The 18672-nt window shown below is 36.0% G+C and overlaps 2 protein-coding genes across 5 annotated transcripts in view; one reads left to right on the plus strand and one right to left on the minus strand.

Moving 5' to 3' along the window:
• The first annotated feature begins 2070 nt into the window (after positions 1-2070).
• LOC106060590 (uncharacterized) lies at positions 2071-6766 on the plus strand. Of its 2 annotated transcripts, none has more exons than XM_013218524.2 (6): positions 2071-2229; positions 3004-3128; positions 3404-3546; positions 3871-3964; positions 4466-4656; positions 6336-6766. In XM_013218524.2, exons 2-6 carry the CDS (start codon positions 3011-3013, stop codon positions 6480-6482), a joined length of 693 nt encoding a protein of 230 aa, XP_013073978.2. In that variant the 5' UTR covers positions 2071-2229; positions 3004-3010; the 3' UTR covers positions 6483-6766. The 2 variants fall into 2 exon arrangements, with proteins under 2 accessions (XP_013073978.2, XP_055878199.1); XM_056022224.1 differs by lacking the exon at positions 2071-2229 and adding an exon at positions 2302-2330.
• A 3081-nt stretch (positions 6767-9847) lies between these two features.
• LOC106060589 (ras-like protein family member 12) overlaps positions 9848-18672 on the minus strand; it is a 51916-nt gene continuing 43091 nt past the window's right edge. For all 3 annotated transcript variants that reach the window (XM_056022218.1, XM_056022206.1, XM_056022212.1), the window contains 2 exons: positions 17638-17825; positions 9848-15810 (listed from right to left, as the gene is read on the minus strand). In XM_056022218.1, the coding sequence (XP_055878193.1) occupies positions 15459-15810; positions 17638-17825 (540 nt within the window). In that variant the 3' untranslated portion in view covers positions 9848-15458. The remainder of the gene's footprint in view (positions 15811-17637; positions 17826-18672) is intronic.

The following is an 18672-nucleotide window of genomic DNA, read 5'->3' on the forward strand; positions in this document are numbered from 1 at the left end:
ATCCAGCATGGCAGCGTCTGGAGGAAAATTCGAATTACCTTGTCAATATCTAGATGTTTTTTTTTTTTTTTGTTGTTGTTTTTTAAGCAAATTAATTAGAACAAGACAGTAAAGTTTTCTTAAACTGTAAGAATACTACGTGTCGCGACTAGAGTATTAAGCGTAAGACGTAGCGTAAGACGCAATGATTCTTATGTTTGAAAAATATTCCATGAGTAATACGAAATTATAAAGTTTATTAGCGGTCAAAGTTATTCTGCAATGTCCAGTTTTTAACATGGCTACGCCATGCGCGTTGACGAGTTTGCCGCGTTATTCCTACGTGGCTGGCCACGTTGCCAACTGCAATTCTGAAAGCTAGAAGTGAGTGAAACAGATGTGGTCATGATGACAAATACATACTCACGACTTGAAGGACCCCCCCTGCTTTCTCCCCTCCCCCAAAACTTTCCAAACTTTTAAAGAAATTCTAAACTTACCTCCGCGCTAAAGGTGGACACGTTCTGTTTCCTACACTACACCCGCCCTCTCCTCCCCTTTTTATCTCGCGCAAATAGTATGCCCCTCCCTTCCTAGTGGTTGAACCAGATGTCCCCCCCCCCCCCTTCAACGACCCGTCTGCCACCACGCACCTATCAACCAAAGCGTAAAAGTTTTAACACACACGCGGCTTAAGTTATACAATATTTATGCTAATCTTTTTTTTTTCTTTACTTTTCAAGCTTAGAACTTAATCGGTAAGTTTAGATTTCACAAGAAAATTTAGAACTTATTAGAGACAGAATCATGAAACTGGGGACATTTTTAGCATACGACAACTGCAGAAATGAAGTTTAAAGACCGCTGTAAATTATTTAAAAAAAACATCATTTAGGTCATGATTTCAACATTTTATCATCACGGAAAAGAATCAAGGCATGATGAAGCTAGGAACTGAATAAAAGCAATCTTCATACTGTCAACTTGCTATGAAATGTTTGCTCAAAAAATTAAAATATTTTGGTATTGATGGTCCATTGCATCAGTGGATAAAAGAATTTCTGATAGGGAGAGAACAAACTGTAATAATAAATGGCTCTAAAATCTAAATCAACACCAAGAACAATAAACTCAGTTGTACCTCAAGGAACAGTCCACTACTATTTTCAATTTACATAAATGATTTAACATATTGCATTAGTTCAGGAACAAAAGTCGGATTATTTGCAGACGATTGTATAATATATAGAACAATAAAAACAACACAAGACACAGAAATTTTACAAAGAGATTTAGATGAATTACAGAAATGGGAATCAAATTGGAGCATAATTCCTCAGCATCCTATTCAACAGATTAATGTGCCAGTTAAACAGAATGGTGGATAAATGTTTTAAAAAAATGAGACAAAATAAAGATAGGCACTACACTATTAAAATCAAGTTCATATCTTTCTATTCAATCAAGCTTCGTATCATTTCTTTGATTGAAGATCACATCATTTCTTTAAAATAAGTTCAGAGTATCTGATGTCTATATTTATAAACACAATGTATGTTTTACTACTAACCAAATACATGTTTTTGAAAACTAAGTCTTTGTAATTTTATAGAATGTACACTATTGTCTACCGTTACTTTTAACAGATTTAATAGTAATTTAGCTTTTGTAGTAACACCGCGTTGTGTAAGTGGAGCGGTATGATTTGAATACAATGACATGGAATGCAAATACGCGTGTCACTGAACTATGTCCACATTGTACACGTATCAAGATCTACACGCATTCAATTCTATAAGTGTACGCTGTCCCCCCTTATTCTTACATTTAGAAAGATATCTTCAATGAAAAAAAAATGTGAACGCTGTATTTACGATAATGTTCAAAACATGAACAAACAGTAACACGTGTGGGTCCAACTGAAACATTGATCTCTAGTTGCTCCCCACAACTTCCCACCCGCCCTATCTTTTACCCCTCTTACTACCCCCCTCCCTCCCCAACCTTATCCATTTTCTTTAATCCTTCTACTCCATGATGAAAGCCTCGATTTGAAATCACAGTCTCTTTCTCACGTGTCGCTAATCGATGTGCCAAGTTGGCCGGTACTTAGAGTTAAACCAGATCGCTGGACTCCCATTGGCCCCAAGTGTTTACGGCCTCGTGGCGCGTGCTTGTAGTTTTAAAAGTAGATTCCAACTTCATTCTTTCTCGCCCAGTCCTTCTACCTGAGAACACCTTTCAACTCAAGTAAGTAGAGCTTCGACTTTGTGAAGCAGTTCGTAGTATACAATCTTAACATTTCCATCGACATAGAAACAACTTTAAATATACAGTATGCAGTTCAATATGTATGACTATGTAACTGTGACTGTAGATTAAAGTTCATAGCAATAGTCAATAATTAAAAAAAAGATAAGTCATTTAAGAGTTTATATTTACATTCGGGAATTGAGAATACGATAAAAACAGTCTACCTATTTGTTAAGCCTATTTAAAATTTGTATGGAATAATTTTACAAAATTCCTTTACATTAGTACATTAAAATACATTAGTACCTCAACAGATTTAAACAGCAAAAATCATATAAAAGCTGAAGGTTTCTTAGATATGCATATCTATTATCGCCAACTATATTTATTATAGTTGGTATCTAATTTTTTATATTAAATAATAAACAAATAATAGTTTACTTAAAAGTGCGATTGAGGAGCTTCTTTGAACAAGAATTCCGATGTTAACCGTTTGGACGAAGGAAAAAAAATCTTTTTAAAATTAGATTTTATTAATTAATTAATATTTATATACATAGTGCGCCAGCCCTTACGAACTTTAAGGGCGTGTTCCTTGGAAAGGAAATACATTTTTTTTCTCAAGATCGAATAATGGCCCTGTGACATTTTTCGTCACGAGAAACTATCCTTTCCCTTTGCAAATTTTCATGTGACTGAAGAGGCCTATCTTTGATATCTAATATTGATGACTCATTCTTAACTTTTGGCCCTTTTTTTCAAACATTTCAGATCAAACATGAATTCCATCTTTTTTTCGGCCATTTTGGCCGTATTGTTGGCCCTGGCCACAGCAGCAGAGAAGAAAGAGACCGTCCAGTGGCAGTCATTGAAAGTCAACGAAACCGTTACAGCCGGTAGGTGTGGGTTCAAACCGATTCTTTCTAATTATTTTTTAGCAGTTGTACGCTGACTACTTTGTTTATTGTACGAGAGCCATTTACAAGCTAAAATTAAAGATAAAATACATAATGATAGTCCAGTATATGCTAGACTTCAAGAATGTTTTTAAAAGCACAGAGTCGAACTTTTTCAAACAGATATTTCAGTTAGGTGAAGAAACAAAATCAAATAATATTTTTTTTCTGTTTCTTCATTCGCCTTTTTAAAACCTAGAACTCTTTGTTTTCAGAGGCCACACTGGACATTTTGGTCAAGAATTATGATGCCTCAGGAGATCTGCACGGGACTCTTCGTATTGCTCTCTTCGGTGAAACAGTCCCAATGACAGTACTCAACTTTTTCAGTATTTGCAATGGCGTCAAACGTCCATCTGTAAGTCCCTCCAGTTACTAAAGTAAATCAATTATTTTACGATAAACACATGAGCTGCATAGTAAACATCGTCAGTAAAACATTGATTTCTATTTAGAAGACTCTTGTTAACTATGAGCCGTCCGGAGACACGTACATTTCTAAAATATTATCTCAGTAACTTTCTCAAATGTTATCTCAGTAACTTTCTCAAATGTTATCTCAGTAACTTTCTCAAATGTTATCTCAGTAACTTTCTCAAATATCATCTCAGTAACTTTCTCAAATGTTATCCTAGCAAAGTTCTAAAAAAATTATCCTCGTGTGATTTCTCTCAAATGTCAGGGTGAACTGAAGTATGCCAACACCTACTGTCACAGACTTGTCAGAGATATGAACTTCCAGTGCGGTGACGTCACAACTGGGGACGGATCAGGAGGTGAGTCAGGCAATTAGAATGGCACTTCATGATAGATATAAACATTGGTGGAAAACTTGTTGTTAATGCTGAAAGATACAATTTATACAGACTTTTATTTATATGAACAATTAGGGGTAGAGTAATAATTCCTTAAAAGACTTTTATTTTATGTACATCGATTTGCTTATTCCCATTTATATAAACAATACTTGTAACTACTAAGATTATCAATTTAACTATAATTACTCTCAATACGGTTAAACGGCAGTGTAACATAAGTTGTGAATACCGTATACAGTATACACCATTTCCCGCTACTGTAATACAGTAATCATTCCCTTCTATTCTGATCCAGTTATGTGAATGCTTTAATCATTCCCTGCTATTCTGATCCAGTTATGTGAATGCTTTAACTATTCCCTGCTATTATGATCCAGTTATGAGAATGCTTTAACTATTCCTTGCTATTGTGATCAAGTTATGAGAATTCTTAAACTATTCCCTGCTATTGTGATCCAGGTATCAGTATGTTCGGTGACACCTTCAATGACGAAAACTTTATCATCGGGCTGAGTGAGAAGGGCACAGTGGCCATGGCCAACAGGGGGCCCAACAGCAACGGATCTCAGTTCTTCATCACCTTCAGAAGCTGGCAGTACCTGGACAACCTCCATGTTGCCTTTGGCCAGGTGGTTGGAAAAGAATCATTGGTTAGTAGATTTATGACTTCTAGATAAATAGTCTAATGTAGTCATGCACATAGATACAGCCAAACTCTGAAACTCAGTTCAAATATTTTTTTTTTTGGGGGGGGGGGGGGGAGGAGGATTATGCCCCTTTTATGGGCTTACGCCTCTTCTTTTTTTTTTTTTTTGTGGGAGGGGCTTCATGCCTATTTTAGGCTATTCCGGCCTCGTACAGTTTTGTTTAGTTGGACATCTACCGCCGATATTAAATGTTTTCAAATAATATCATAGAGATTGAGTTCCCCGGTTCTTATTTCATTACTTTAACCGTCCACATTCTGATCCTTCATAAGTAATAGACGCGATATTAAATACCGTTTGGTTGTTTTTTTGTGTGTTTTTTTTAACATCAAAATGAGTTACAACTCTCTTGCATATTATATAGTTAAGAACATTCCAAGTGACCGTAATTGCGCTGATATATGACTTGAAAATGTTATTCATATACATATATGGAAGGGAAGCTACTAATTCTTAGGACTATTTGTTTATTTCCAAAAATGAGAAACTGCTGTTTGAGATCATTGATAGTAATGACTTTATAAAGATCGTAGTTGTATTATTGTAAGTTAAGATTAGATTGTGATTGTCATTAAAGTTGAGACCATGTCTCTTGAAACTCTAAACTAACGGGTTAAGGAGAGAAAAGGTTAAGAAACGTGGTCCGGGGAGAAAAGGTTTAGAAGGGTGGTCCGGGGAGAAGAGGTTTAGAAGGGTGGTCCGGGGAAAAGAGTTTTAGAAGCGTAGTCCGGGGAGAAAAGGTTTAAAAGCGTGGTCCGGGGAGAAAAGGTCTAGAAGGGTGATCCGGGGAGAAAAGGTTTAGAAGCATTGTCCGGGAAGAAGGAGGAGCAATTACAGCTGACTTTAAATATCGTAGAATATTATAGGAAGAACAAGTAGAGATATTAAGCTCATATGCTTTTAATTCTATAAATGATTTATGGTGAATGGTTATTAGTTTATTTTAGAAGTCACATTCTCTTTGATTCATTTCCTTTCATTGAGTGCTTGCCTTAGATTCATTACAAGAAATTAAAAGGTAGTCTAGTAAGTTAACATCTAGTACCAAGTGACAAAGCCTCGTTCGGTTCAATGCTTTGTTTCCCGAGCTCATTTCGGAAACGTTCGTGTGCCTATTTATATGGACGAGAGCGGGAATTTCATTTTTAGAAATTGATTGAAAGCCAAAATTAATTTTAGATAATCAAACATTTTGAATCAATATGACGGTCAACCTCGAGTTTTCGCAATGTGGCCAAGAGGTTGAGATTTTTTTCTCATTTATATACATATACCCTGAAACGTGAAAGAAAATCGTTAGAGTCGTTTTCGAAATAAAATTTATATATAAATGTAATAAATATACAAGAATTGCTCGGTTAAGAGTATAGGGTTAAGATGGTAAAATTCGCTATTTAGAGTATTGGATTTTTTAAACTCGCTACTAAGCCAGAAATGAAACCTTATCTAGCACATCCCTTGCCAGAGACGATCTCTGATTAGGGTCTTATTAGGGTCAGAACAGGAATGTCCACTCAACCCGTTGTCCTATACGATTAGCACATAGCAATGCCCTTAAAAGCGTTTGATTTGGTTTGATTCCTGTACACAAATATTCCATTTCTCTTTTTTTGTTTTTCCAGGAATTCCTTGAAAAAATCGGTGAAATCGAAGTTGAACGTGACGGTATGACTCCAACAAGAAAGATTAAAATTGTGGACTGCGAGGCGAAAGACGTGAAGAAATACAAGATCCAAAGACGAGCCTCTGTGAACGACGACAAATTCTAGACCTTCATTTTTTATAGATTTCTTGTTTTTTCTAAGTTAGATAACCAATAATTGTAAAAATGTCTATCTGTAGACTTGTTTTGTATGGACCATCCGTGTAGGCCTGGCCAGCTCAGCTTTTTGTTTTTCTTGTGTTTTTTTGAAAGGAAACTTTGTTTGAAAGCGAGAACGTCAGAGAATGTGTGTGTGTAACATGTTTTCTTATAAAAACATTCCATGGTGAGATCTGCTGCCAAGATCCGACATTCAGACGAGATCATAAATAAAACATTTATTTACCTATGGTCTCATGATTTCATTTGTTTATATATTTCTACAATGACATGTAGAATGACTAAATCTGCTATATAGATATTGAAGTCATTTTCTTTTCAGGTTTGAAAGTATAGGGGAGAGCACTACAAGTAATTTAGAAAAAAAAAATTGGCAACACAAGCTAAGGCCGCCAAAGAAATTTTTAGCACTGACATATATCTGGATTGATAAAGGAACACAAAAAGGGTCCCTGATCTTCTTATCTTATATAATACAGACGTTACTTCAAAAAAAAAAGATGATGATTAGGTCCTACGCGTCATGCATCTAGTCTCAAACAGCTTAGAGCCTTTTCAAGTCGAAGTAGGCACTGAAGATGATCGAAATAGTGCATGTAGCAGGTAGTCGTGGCGGTAACGCTATAAAATAGCGCCTAATTATCTGTACAAATTTGATTGTTGTGTATACGCAATCCCAATCATTTTCTTGGTATTGTTTTATTTGGACATTTCTCCAGTTACTGTTTGCTTATCTAAAACTGATTCAAACCCCGGTCTGTTAAATGTCATTTTCGTTACTCTGCTGCATACATTTTGTCAACTCTCTAGCACTTTGCCTTGAACTTTGCCCTGGATGTAACGTCATCAAGATTCACACTTCCAGTTATAGTCGTATCTTATCTTATAAACTACAGACGTTCCTTCTTAGGAGAAGATAATTACGTCCTACGTGTAACCATGTGTCAATCTAATCGTCCATGTTAACTAGAGAATTAAACTCTGCCACGTTTATGACTTTCATGGTTGATTAAGACAACCGACTCCCTGCTTTAGGGCACTATGGAAGATTTAGTCCTAAAATGGAATAAGAAATGTGCCTTTATTTTTTATATTGCAATACCTCTATTCAACGCGTACATCTGTGGAAAAACTTTCTCGGTTGGGAGACAAACCTGGATACGGATCTCGAAAACGTCTCTAACGGTTTTCTTAGAAATGTGTCAATTGATGTATATTATTGTGTCACGAAGGCAGAGTAGTAAAGTGCTTGGTTTCCAAATCGGACTGTACCGGGTTCAAATCCTGTTGAAGACTGAGATTTTAATTTCGGGATATTTAGGGTAACTCTGAGTCCACCCAGCTCAAATGAGTACCTCACACTAGCTGGGGTAAAGTAAAGGCGGTTGGTAGTTGTGCTGGCCACAAGAAACTCTCGTTAACCTTGGGCCACAGAAACAGATGACCTTTGATATCATCTGTTCTATAGACCGAATGGAGTGAAAGGGGAACTAACCGTAGGCCTATATCGTCGGGAAAAGAATTACTAGCTCGCTGGCCTCACTAGGCTAACTCTAGTTGGACTGCTATAAGAGAAACTCTTTCTCTTGGACAGACTAGATCTATACGACTTCGGGTATTTCCGCATGCAGGTAGTATTCATTCAAGAGTTTAATACATTAATGTTCAGGTACATTTTTCGCACCGTCTTTGAAGTCGATATCTAAAGACTTGTTATTAAAATGTTAAGAAGTCTAGTAGTTTTATACGAAAGTTTTGCCAGGATTTTTTTTTCCACGGAAAAAAAAAAGGGGGGGGGGGAGGAATTGAGCGATCTAAAAAGCGTTGAACTTTAAAAACTCTCACTCTTTAGTTCATAAGTAAAATAATAGTTGTATATGTTACGCTGAGGAAATATGGTCTTTAAAAAAAAAGTTTTTTATATGTTTTTCTTGTTAGTATTTTTTTTTTTTGTATCTGTAAATTAGGGCTTAGTGTTTTAAATATTGCTACGATTCTCTCTCCTAATCAGGCCTTCTGTAAACACTGCTAAACACAACACATCAAGAACTTGACAACAAGGCTCCAAATAATCTGGTGCTTTAATAATGGTCAATTAAAACAGCCAATACGACACAATTGGCAACACAATCAACTACTACAACGTTAGACTGTATATCACTGTACTAAACTCATCAACTCTACTGTCTCTTCCTGGACTCGTACGTTTCACTTGAGGACTGCACCAGGACCGACTTCATGGCTGACTAACAGTCCCGGTCCCAACGCTCTCCGGTCTTCAACTGCCGCTTTCCTACACACTGTGTCTCTGGTCTGCGCAGGCTTATGATCAGATGACCATAACACAGGCGCTATTCACGTGCAAAGTTCATGCCAGTACTGTCCCTTGCCTTTCAATATAACACGCTAAACTGTTTTACTGGCCTGTGTCACCTATGTAAGCTAATCACACACAGTTAACCCTTTTGCGTCGCGAATAGGGTTATAAAAATATTATTGCAATTTTACTTTTTAGTTTTCTTTCCTCTAGTGTCACTAAGTTTAATTGATTTATCTAACGATGCTATTACAGTCAAGTATGGATTTTCCTTTGTTAGAAGTCTCACGTAGTCCGATGTAAAGATGATACTTCTACCATCCGACCACCCAAACGTCCACCCCCACAGAAGTTGCTCGTTTGTTGAATTAATTCCATTTCCTAGCTGCACCAGGTCATTCTTTGTAACTGACTTGATAAAAAAAATAACTTAAGCCATTCACCATTGTCTGTTACTTTCAACATGTTGGTCGAGTGACGCCGTTAAGCTACCTCCTGCAGGTTGAAACAGAATTGATGACTTGTTTACTTTGTTTTCGCTAAGCATAACCACAATAATAGCCCAGTATCACATGAAAACATCCTGAAATATCTTATGCTGTTAAGTAAAACTAGGTCAGTCATATTATGAATGGAATTTTAAATTGCAAATCGTAAGCCATGTGGCTCAGCAAATTATGTCTGGCTAAGTTTTTTGGGGATAACCTTGAAGACAAAACTAAACTTCGTTTTTTTTTTTTTTTTTTTGGCAGATGCCTTCAATTAACATGCATGGACTAGATAACCACCTAACCTCGAAACTGTTCATTAGAACTATGTATTTTCAACATCATTAGAATAGGTTGTCAAAACAGAATTTACGCTTCAGTTTGGAGAGTTTCTTTTCTGTAATGAGTTGGGTCTAAACAAGAGTGATCTTTTCTCTTTGACCTGAATACCTGGAGATCATTGGAAAACAGAAGCACAAGAGGGGAACAAAAAAGGAAAAGTCAAAGTTGTTTGGTGCTCGTAAGTTTAATTAATTTCGTGTCCATACTTTTCAACACACCAGTTATCTAAATAGATTATTGCACAGTAGTGAAAGCCTACAATACTCAAATTAGGTGAATATTTAGTTCGAGTTTTGAAAATGATCACATTTGGTTTGAACTGAAATGAAATCAGTGACTTGATAAAGTAAGATAACAGATGTTCGAACTTGTTCTTAAGAGTTTACTAGAAGATATACACGAGCAGTGAACGAAAAGAAATGAATCTGTTGTTTGTTCTCTCTTTCTTTCTCAATGTCTCTCTCTGATTCTCAATGTCTCTCTCTCTCTCTCTCTCTGATTCTCAATGTCTCTCTCTCTCTCTCTGATTCTCAATGTCTCTCTCTTTCTCTGATTCTCAATGTCTCTCTCTCTCTCTCTCTGATTCTCAATGTCTCTCTCTCTCTCTCTCTGATTCTCAATGTCTCTCTCTCTCTCTCTGATTCTCAATGTCTCTCTCTATATCTCTCTCTGATTCTCAATGTCTCTATCTCTCTCTGATTCTCAATGTCTCTCTCTCTCTCTCTCTCTGATTCTCAATGTCTCTCTCTCTCTCTGATTCTCAATGTCTCTCTCTCTCTCTGATTCTCAATGTCTCTCTCTCTCTCTCTGATTCTCAATGTCTCTCTCTCTCTCTCTGATTCTCAATGTCTCTCTCTCTCTCTCTGATTCTCAATGTCTCTCTCTCTCACTCTGATTCTCAATGTCTCTCACTCTCTCTCTCTGATTCTCAATGTCTCTCTCTCTCTCTCTGATTCTCAATGTCTCTCTCTCTCTCTCTGATTCTCAATGTCTCTCTCTCTCTCACTCTGATTCTCAATGTCTCTCTCTCTCTCTTTCTGATTCTCAATGTCTCTCTCTCTCTCTCTCTCTCTCTCTGATTCTCAATGTCTCTCTCTCTCTCTCTCTGATTCTCAATGTCTCTCTCTCTCTCTGATTCTCAATGTCTCTCTCTCTCTCTCTCTGATTCTCAATGTCTCTCTCTCTCTCTCTGATTCTCAATGTCTCTCTTTCTCTTTCTCTCTCTTTCTCTTTCACTCTCTTTTTTTTTCAGGCTCTCTCTGATTCTCCACCTCTTTCTCTCTCTATATAACTCTCTCTCTCTCTTTCTTTTTCAGTCTCTCTGAAATTCTCTATTTCTTTCTCCCTCTCACACTCTCTTTGCATTTTTTACTCTTTCTTTCTAAATTTCTTTTTCTTTTTTCTCTTTTTTCTATATCTTCCTTTTTCTCCTTTGATTATATTGTTTCATTTACGCATGAACACGGCTACACATGCTATAAATTTATAGCCCAGAATTCCAAATATACATTTAACAGTTACATATCAAACATTTAACTAGTTATTTAGTATACTTTAAATTGTTTTAATTGTCTCTTATAGGCCAGGTAACCATTAGCTTCTAACATCTTTCTCTCGGAAATATTATGTGGCAGAGCGTTTTTAAACAAATTTATAATTATTTGGCCACAACCTCATAGAGTTGACTGCGCATGTCAAATTTTATAATGTGCAACAATAAGCTTGAGAAACAAATCTATGTCAGTTATGTCAGTTCACCAATATATATACGTATAAATATATATATATTTATATTGAACGTAACATATCTTCTGTTACACTGTGAGTCTGTCTAGACTACCAACCCGTTTGTCTGTATGCCTGACATCAGAGTCAGACGAAAAGTAATATTTACACCAGACTTTAATGAAGGAATTCATATGAAAACCAATGAAGTAGAAAGTAAACACATTGATTCTGAAACATCTGGATGTTTAACAATTAGAACAGAAACATCTCTAAATGTACGTAATAAAATAGACACAATATAGGTCTGATATCAAAGACAGAATATGTATACATATATATATGTATACATATACATGTGCATATATACATATATTATATGTATAAATACATGTATATATATATATATATATATATATATATATATATATATATATGCATATATATTATACATGTTGTATGTATGATTTATAAACACTATATGTAAGATCTCCACACAGAGCAACGTGATCATAATAAAAACAATAATGCTAAAACAAATCCTTGTCAATGAACATATCCTTCCAACGCGCAGTGAACGAAGGTGAGAACGAGTCTAGAAGTTCATTTAAAATGCACAGAGTTTATAGGTCAAGGCCACTTTTGGAAACAGCCAGTACTAAACAAAAAAAATGTGGTTTGCTGTCCAGACATTATGATGATGATGAGATGATGAAATAAAAACACGTCATCTTCATGACACATGAAACATCATTAAGCACGTTAGTTTGGTTTCTTCTTCTTTTTTTAGGTAAAATAAAAAATCTACTTTTTAACAAATTCTAACCCTCCTATTACATTTAAAGAGGAATACAATTGAATTTACAAGTATTCATATGCGTCCTAATACTCTCCAACCAATTTTTTAAGCGTATTTTTTTTTACTAGTATAATTCTTGTTTTAAAGCAAGTACAGTGAGCCTATAACTTCCGCATCGTGGGTACAATGTCGTAGTTCTGCCTTTTTCTAGATAATTACCTGGCTATAATTCAACAACAACAACATTGAAATGGAACGTGGTCTGAGTGCTGGGACAAGTCCCAAAAAGCTCGTGGAGTCTGGGAGCGACCCGACCGCACTTCTCCGTGGTGGAGGCTGTCCAGGCCTGAGCAAGCTATAATAGCACAGTGCTGGACAGGCCACTGTCCTGTTGGCTCATTTTTCTCACGGCTATGGCCAAATTTTGACTCACGGTGCCCCCGCTGCGGGGAGGAAGAGGAAACCGTGTCTCATATTCTGTTTTACTGCCCCAGACTTGCTGATCTCCGTCTCGACAGGTCTGGGAAACCAAAAATTATCGACCTGTATGGTGACATGTATGCACTATGCAATACAGCAGGGTTTCTGTCCAGGGATTTTGTAAGAGAGGATTTAAGCTTCTCAAGCCCTCACTCAAATGGAGTTTGATGATGATGATGATGTGATAATTACCTACCCAACCCCCCAGAAAAAAAAACACATAATGTTTATATAGTTTCATAGTATTTAGCATAAAGTCATGTAACAATTTAGATGTTTCAGTACCAGTACTTTAATATTCCATAAGCGAAAAGGAGCCTTCTTTGTAATGTTTCCAAGTTTATATTCGTTGTTTCTTGGAATCATCACGCTACTAATTAACTTTCTTTAGTTATTTTTTTTTTATATTTCATTTACAGAACGCATCTAAGCCTTTGTTAGTTGAAACTTACAGAACGCATCTAAGCCTTTGTTAGTTTAAACCCGCTAAGTACACTGATCACTGCACATTGATCTATTGGAATCACAGCAGATACGTCACTTCCTGGCTGAATGTTGCGCCAACAAGAGAGTGATGGAACCAACAGGAAATACATTTTAGAAGTTTGGGGAGGGGAGAGAATGCAGACGAACGTGTCAGACGAAAAAAAAAAGAAGCTAATGAGCGAATACAAAACATAAAGATACAAAAATAACAAAAAGATTCAATTAAAGGGAGCGAACTTTACAATGAGAAGCAGCATTATGAGAGGGATTCGTTTTCTTAAATTATCTCCCATAGTTTTTAACCGCAACTGCCCCAGTGGCAGCCATTTTGTAAAACATTTGCTAACTGAGTTTCCGTGTCGCGCGTTAAAAAAAGGAACTATTTGTGATTTATTTGAAAATGTGTAAATATAATTGAATTAACATTTCTTTTTTTTTCTTTTAGAAAAACGATATTATGGGGTGTAATTTGATTCCCACCTGAAGATCTGCCTCTGTTCTCTTGTCTGCTAGGTTAATGACTTTATGGGATTAAACAAAATGAGTTTAAGAATTGAAGCCTTAGAAACAAAATTTTATGTAATTCGATGTACTTTTCATAAGAAAGCGAAGTTAACAGTAACAGTAAAGTGCGCTATGGTTGAGTGGTACAGCGTTTTAGTTCCAAACCGTGGGGTCTAGAGTTCGAATCCTAGTGAGAGGTCTGAGATTTTGAGCCTTGGTATTTTTAGGACACCCTTGAGTGAACTTTATAATAATGGATACCTGTCATTAATTGGGGAAGGCTAGTGACTATTTGACACCCTCCTACACCATAGGTCATACAAATAGATGAGCTTTAAAACCTTTGCCCATAGATATCAGTTTCAGAAAGGAAACACATTATTATTAATTTAAACACTAACACACCGACAGTAAAGTACTTTGCGTTTATTTTGGTACCCTTACACACTTTTCTGATTTAGGCAATCAAATCTATAAACAAAGCCAATGATCTTGGAAAATTTAATTATTTTGTATGTGCTGTCATCATAGACGGAAGTCAGGAAGTCGACGTTGTTGGATTGAAAACCGGATGTAAGTCTCCTCTTAAGAAATACTTCTTTGTTTATAAGTTTGCTCTGAGTCTGTCAGTGTTTGTGTCATCTAAGGAGTTTTTTTTTTTGTTTCTTTTTACACATCTCACATAATGTGCGTGCTTATGTGTGCGAGCGTGTCTGTGAGTATTGGTGCAGTTGTGAACGAGACGAGAAGGACTTAAAGGGAATTAATTCATAGCAGCTCAACGAAGTCAACGATTATCCTCTTGGTGTGTGCACGAATATGTTAATGCAATTCTGTTTGTTTTCTTATTCAAGTTGAATGTCTGGCAAAAAGTTTGGCAACATATCCACCAATGATCCATCACATCACACTCCACATAGCCACGTGTCAACAGATCACGTCCAATTCCACAAAGCCACATGTCAATAGATCACGTCACACTCCACATAGCCACATGTCAATAGATCACGTCACACTCCATATAGCCACATGTCAATAGATCACGTCACACTCCACAAAGCAATATGTCGATGGATCACGTCACACTCCATATAGCCACATGTCAATAGATCACGTCACACTCCACATAGCCACATGTCAGTAGATTACGTCACACTCCACATAGCCACAACACATTCGATGACTTCACAGTCCACATAGATACCAATCGATTGATCACGCCACACTCCACATGGTTGACCCTATCAGACGCTGTACATCAAGTTATGTTATCATTACTACTCTAACTGATTATACCTCCATTGCCGCCCCTGCACTACAAAATAAGTTTACATGTATAATCGACACTGTTAAAATATTCAAATTATTATAAAATGAAAAATGATGAAAATTGCTCTATTTTCTCCTAGACACTTCAATCTTCAGGAAAATGTCATTTTGGCTTTAAACTATAGATCTATATTTATTTTTAGCCTCTGTCTAAATATGGACGACATGATGATAGTTTAGAATGATCCCACACCTGTATAGATCCGAACACAGGCCTATGTTATTCTAAACGTCTAAAGCTAATGAAGACAAAATACGTGTAGCCCCTTCATATCACGTTACGAAATATCAAAATAGCAAAGTCATTGTATAACATGGCGCACACCAACTATGAAATAATTACACGTTTTAAGAATGTGCTATCGTGTCCGAAGTGAAACTGTCCCTTTGTCGATATACATGTTTAAGCAGCATGGCGTTAAACAAACGAATTCAACATGTCGTAGGTACCCATCAGTTGAATATTTTAAAGAACTTATTTAATGTCTTCTTCTGTTGACCCTTTTCGTCCTTTTTCTCGGGCGCTCCTTTCGGAGATTTTGGGCGTCGCTGCGATGGGTGAAGGTGTTGAGTCTGCTGCTGAGACGACTGCTGGGACATGGCCTGCTGCGGGCTCCACGTGGTCGTCCTGTCGTCTGCTATGAACAGCGGCTGCAGGATATGACCGTATTTGTCGTGATGAGCCTCTTGAATCACTCGGTGGAAGACTTTTTCCACCAACTCGTATTCTTCCGCGGCAGTGATCTCGTAGAATATGGAGTCGTATTCTGTAGCTAGCTCGGATCCTTCCGACTTGTTGACTTGTCTGTCACAAAAAGAAATTAAACAAACACATATAAAAATGTACTATAAAAAAAAAGTTTATATAAGGGAAAGAACCGCATAATTATTGTCATATAGCTCAACGCAGTAAGATGTATCTCCCTAATTCTATATTTTAAAAATGAATTAATTACCATTAATTAAGTACCAAATTGATTAACTTTTTTTGCTTCATGTGATATCATCGACGATATCAATGGTAGATTCAACATAATCCGAGAATGTGACAAATATGTTACACATCATATCTTCAAAGTTACTCTATACATAATTTGATCAGCACACTTAGATTGACTCTATTTACTCTATTATTGAAACAGAACGATATTTAAATTATGCAATCAACGATTGACCTAAAATAGGCCAATTAATGTTTACTTTTAATGGAAAAGTAGTTTAAGCAATAAAGCGGACGCAGTATATCAATAATAATCTATTACATGTTGCAGATTTTCGGTGCAGCTAATGTTTTTGATTTTGTTGTTGATCATTATGATCAGAACGATATTTAAATTATGCAATCAACGATTGACCTAAAATAGGCCAATTAATGTTTACCTTTAATGGAAAAGTAGTTTAAGCAATAAAGCAGACACTTTCCATCAATAATAATCTATTACATGTTGCAGATTTTCGGTGCAGCTAATGTTTTTAATTTTGTTGTTGATCATTATGATAAACACTGTGTGTGTGTGTGCTTGTGCACAGGTTAATGTCGTTTATTAAAGGTAGATTATAATGAACTTTTGTCTGAAGTTTTAAATTAAAAATGTCTTTGAACTTTACATGAACTGTACTGTAAGTGTTCCTAAAGCTGAACAAATCTGTGATAAGATTTCAACAGATATACAAATGAATGCTATTAGCAAAAAAAATCTTAATGACCAGGAATAAAAAAAAACACTATTAAAAATCTTTGTATTAAAAAAAAATCATGTATTAAAGTTCAGTTGGTGTTAAAATAAAATAAAAAAAGAACCCAAGATCCTTCTTCACCTAGTAACTACAAACATTAACAAAGGGCAGCGACCTACTTATTGTACCTTCGAATAATAAAAGACTTATTTCCCCTGGTGATCACTAGATAAAACAGGGTAACCCTAAAGGTCAAAGATACTGGAACCCGATCTCCCCCAAAGAATAAAACTTGACACTTTTAGCATTTCTAATGTGTGAGCGTGTGTAAGAATCTTTGAATGTCCCTAGCACTAGCAGACAAGACAGTACTTACAGATATATAATAGCTTATCTTATCTTAGCTTATATATTACAGACGTTACTTCAAAAAAAAAAAGGTAATTACTTCCTAGGCATTTATGTATCAATCTAGTTATGTATGTTGATCAATGACTTAGACTCTGCTAAGTCGTTGGTTTTCCTGGCTGATTCAGCTTAGCTTAAAAATACTTGCATGATTTTGAACTCATTGTCCTTGAAGTTCTTTGAAGCAACACACTAAATGTCTCAACTAATGCCAATCTGTTCAAACTATTTGTTCAGCTTAAATTAGTATAAGTCAATTACACTTCGTTTGTTTTTTTCCTTTTTATGTATCCATATGCCCCCAAGGGAGACCACTTCTGTGATCACTGGGTTAGTTTCTTCCCCTTTAATTAAAAAGACTGGACAAGAAGTTTAAAAAAAATAGAAAACCACTTCATTATAACTCTCTTTAAATCTGGCCTACTTGAACTAACCAGTTACTTAGTGAAGCCATTAATAAACTCACTTTCACGTGCGCGAAAAACTCACGAACATATTCACGCACGCGCCATCAAGGTAATCTGTAGCAGCGGCACATTGCCCTCACCTGTATCTCTCCAGGTCTATCTTGTTGCCCACCAGAGCCACGGGACAGTCTCTCTCCTGGCCTTTCAGGTAGTTGGAAATGTTTTCCATGTAGACGCGGGCCACTTCAAAGGTCTGCCGGTTGGTAATGCTGTACACAATTAAGAAGGCGTCGGCCCACTTCAGGTACCGGCTATGGTCACTGTCCTCCTGAAAATATAATATAAGTTTATCATTTGTTTAGTCAGTAGAAAAGAACAACAACAACTAAATAATGGAATTATAAGTTATAAATATATTTTATGGAAAATCGACATAAAAGGGAGGTAACAATAATATAAATGTGGTGCTATATTAAGTAGTCTATACAACTTTACAACATAAAATATGGTATTATGAAAATTACTTTACGGTCTGACATAATCCGATAAAATATTTATCAGTGTTAAATCCTTTTAATTTAGAAAAGAAATATGTAAAAAAAATTCTGAGCGTGTTCAGTAGCATGTTTTAGAAAATATTAGATACTATGAATATTTGTTTTTAAGAACTTTAGTTGTACTATTAAAAAAGTGCAGCATTTGTAAAGATTGATTAGATGCAATTGTAAAGATGGCATACATTCTCCATTGGATGTGTTGTATAAGATAAGATGTATATTCTTATACTAGCTAATATGTTCATCTAAACGAGTGTCCCTAGAACGTAATATTTCACGTTTATTTCTCTTGGACAGGAGAAAACCATTTCATTCTCTCTGACATTCTCTGTCTCTGTCTATGTGAAGGTTTGATCTGATAGCAAGCTACCAGCTTAGGGAATGAACACCACTCCAACAATGCCTGTAAGCAAAGAGCTTCATTTTTTTTTCTTTCTAAATTCTATAATGATCTGTGTTTATCGTAGGCGGACATAATGCATGCTATTTAAGTTGACGTTTAGTTTATCTCTCTATCTCTCTCGCTATAATCTATCTATCTATCTATCTATCTATCTATCTATCTATCTATCTATCTATCTATCTATCCATCTATCTATCTATCTATCTATCTATCTA

This window comes from Biomphalaria glabrata, chromosome 1, assembly GCF_947242115.1.
Source record: "Biomphalaria glabrata chromosome 1, xgBioGlab47.1, whole genome shotgun sequence".
Lineage (NCBI taxonomy): Eukaryota > Metazoa > Mollusca > Gastropoda > Planorbidae > Biomphalaria > Biomphalaria glabrata.

Excerpts from the sequence above, each read along its gene's own strand:
- LOC106060590 (XM_056022224.1), top strand. Across the intron at positions 3,129-3,403 it reads CAACGAAACCGTTACAGCCG|AGGCCACACTGGACATTTTG; the intron begins GTAGGTGTGGGT and ends CTTTGTTTTCAG. Across the intron at positions 3,965-4,465 it reads AACTGGGGACGGATCAGGAG|GTATCAGTATGTTCGGTGAC; the intron begins GTGAGTCAGGCA and ends ATTGTGATCCAG.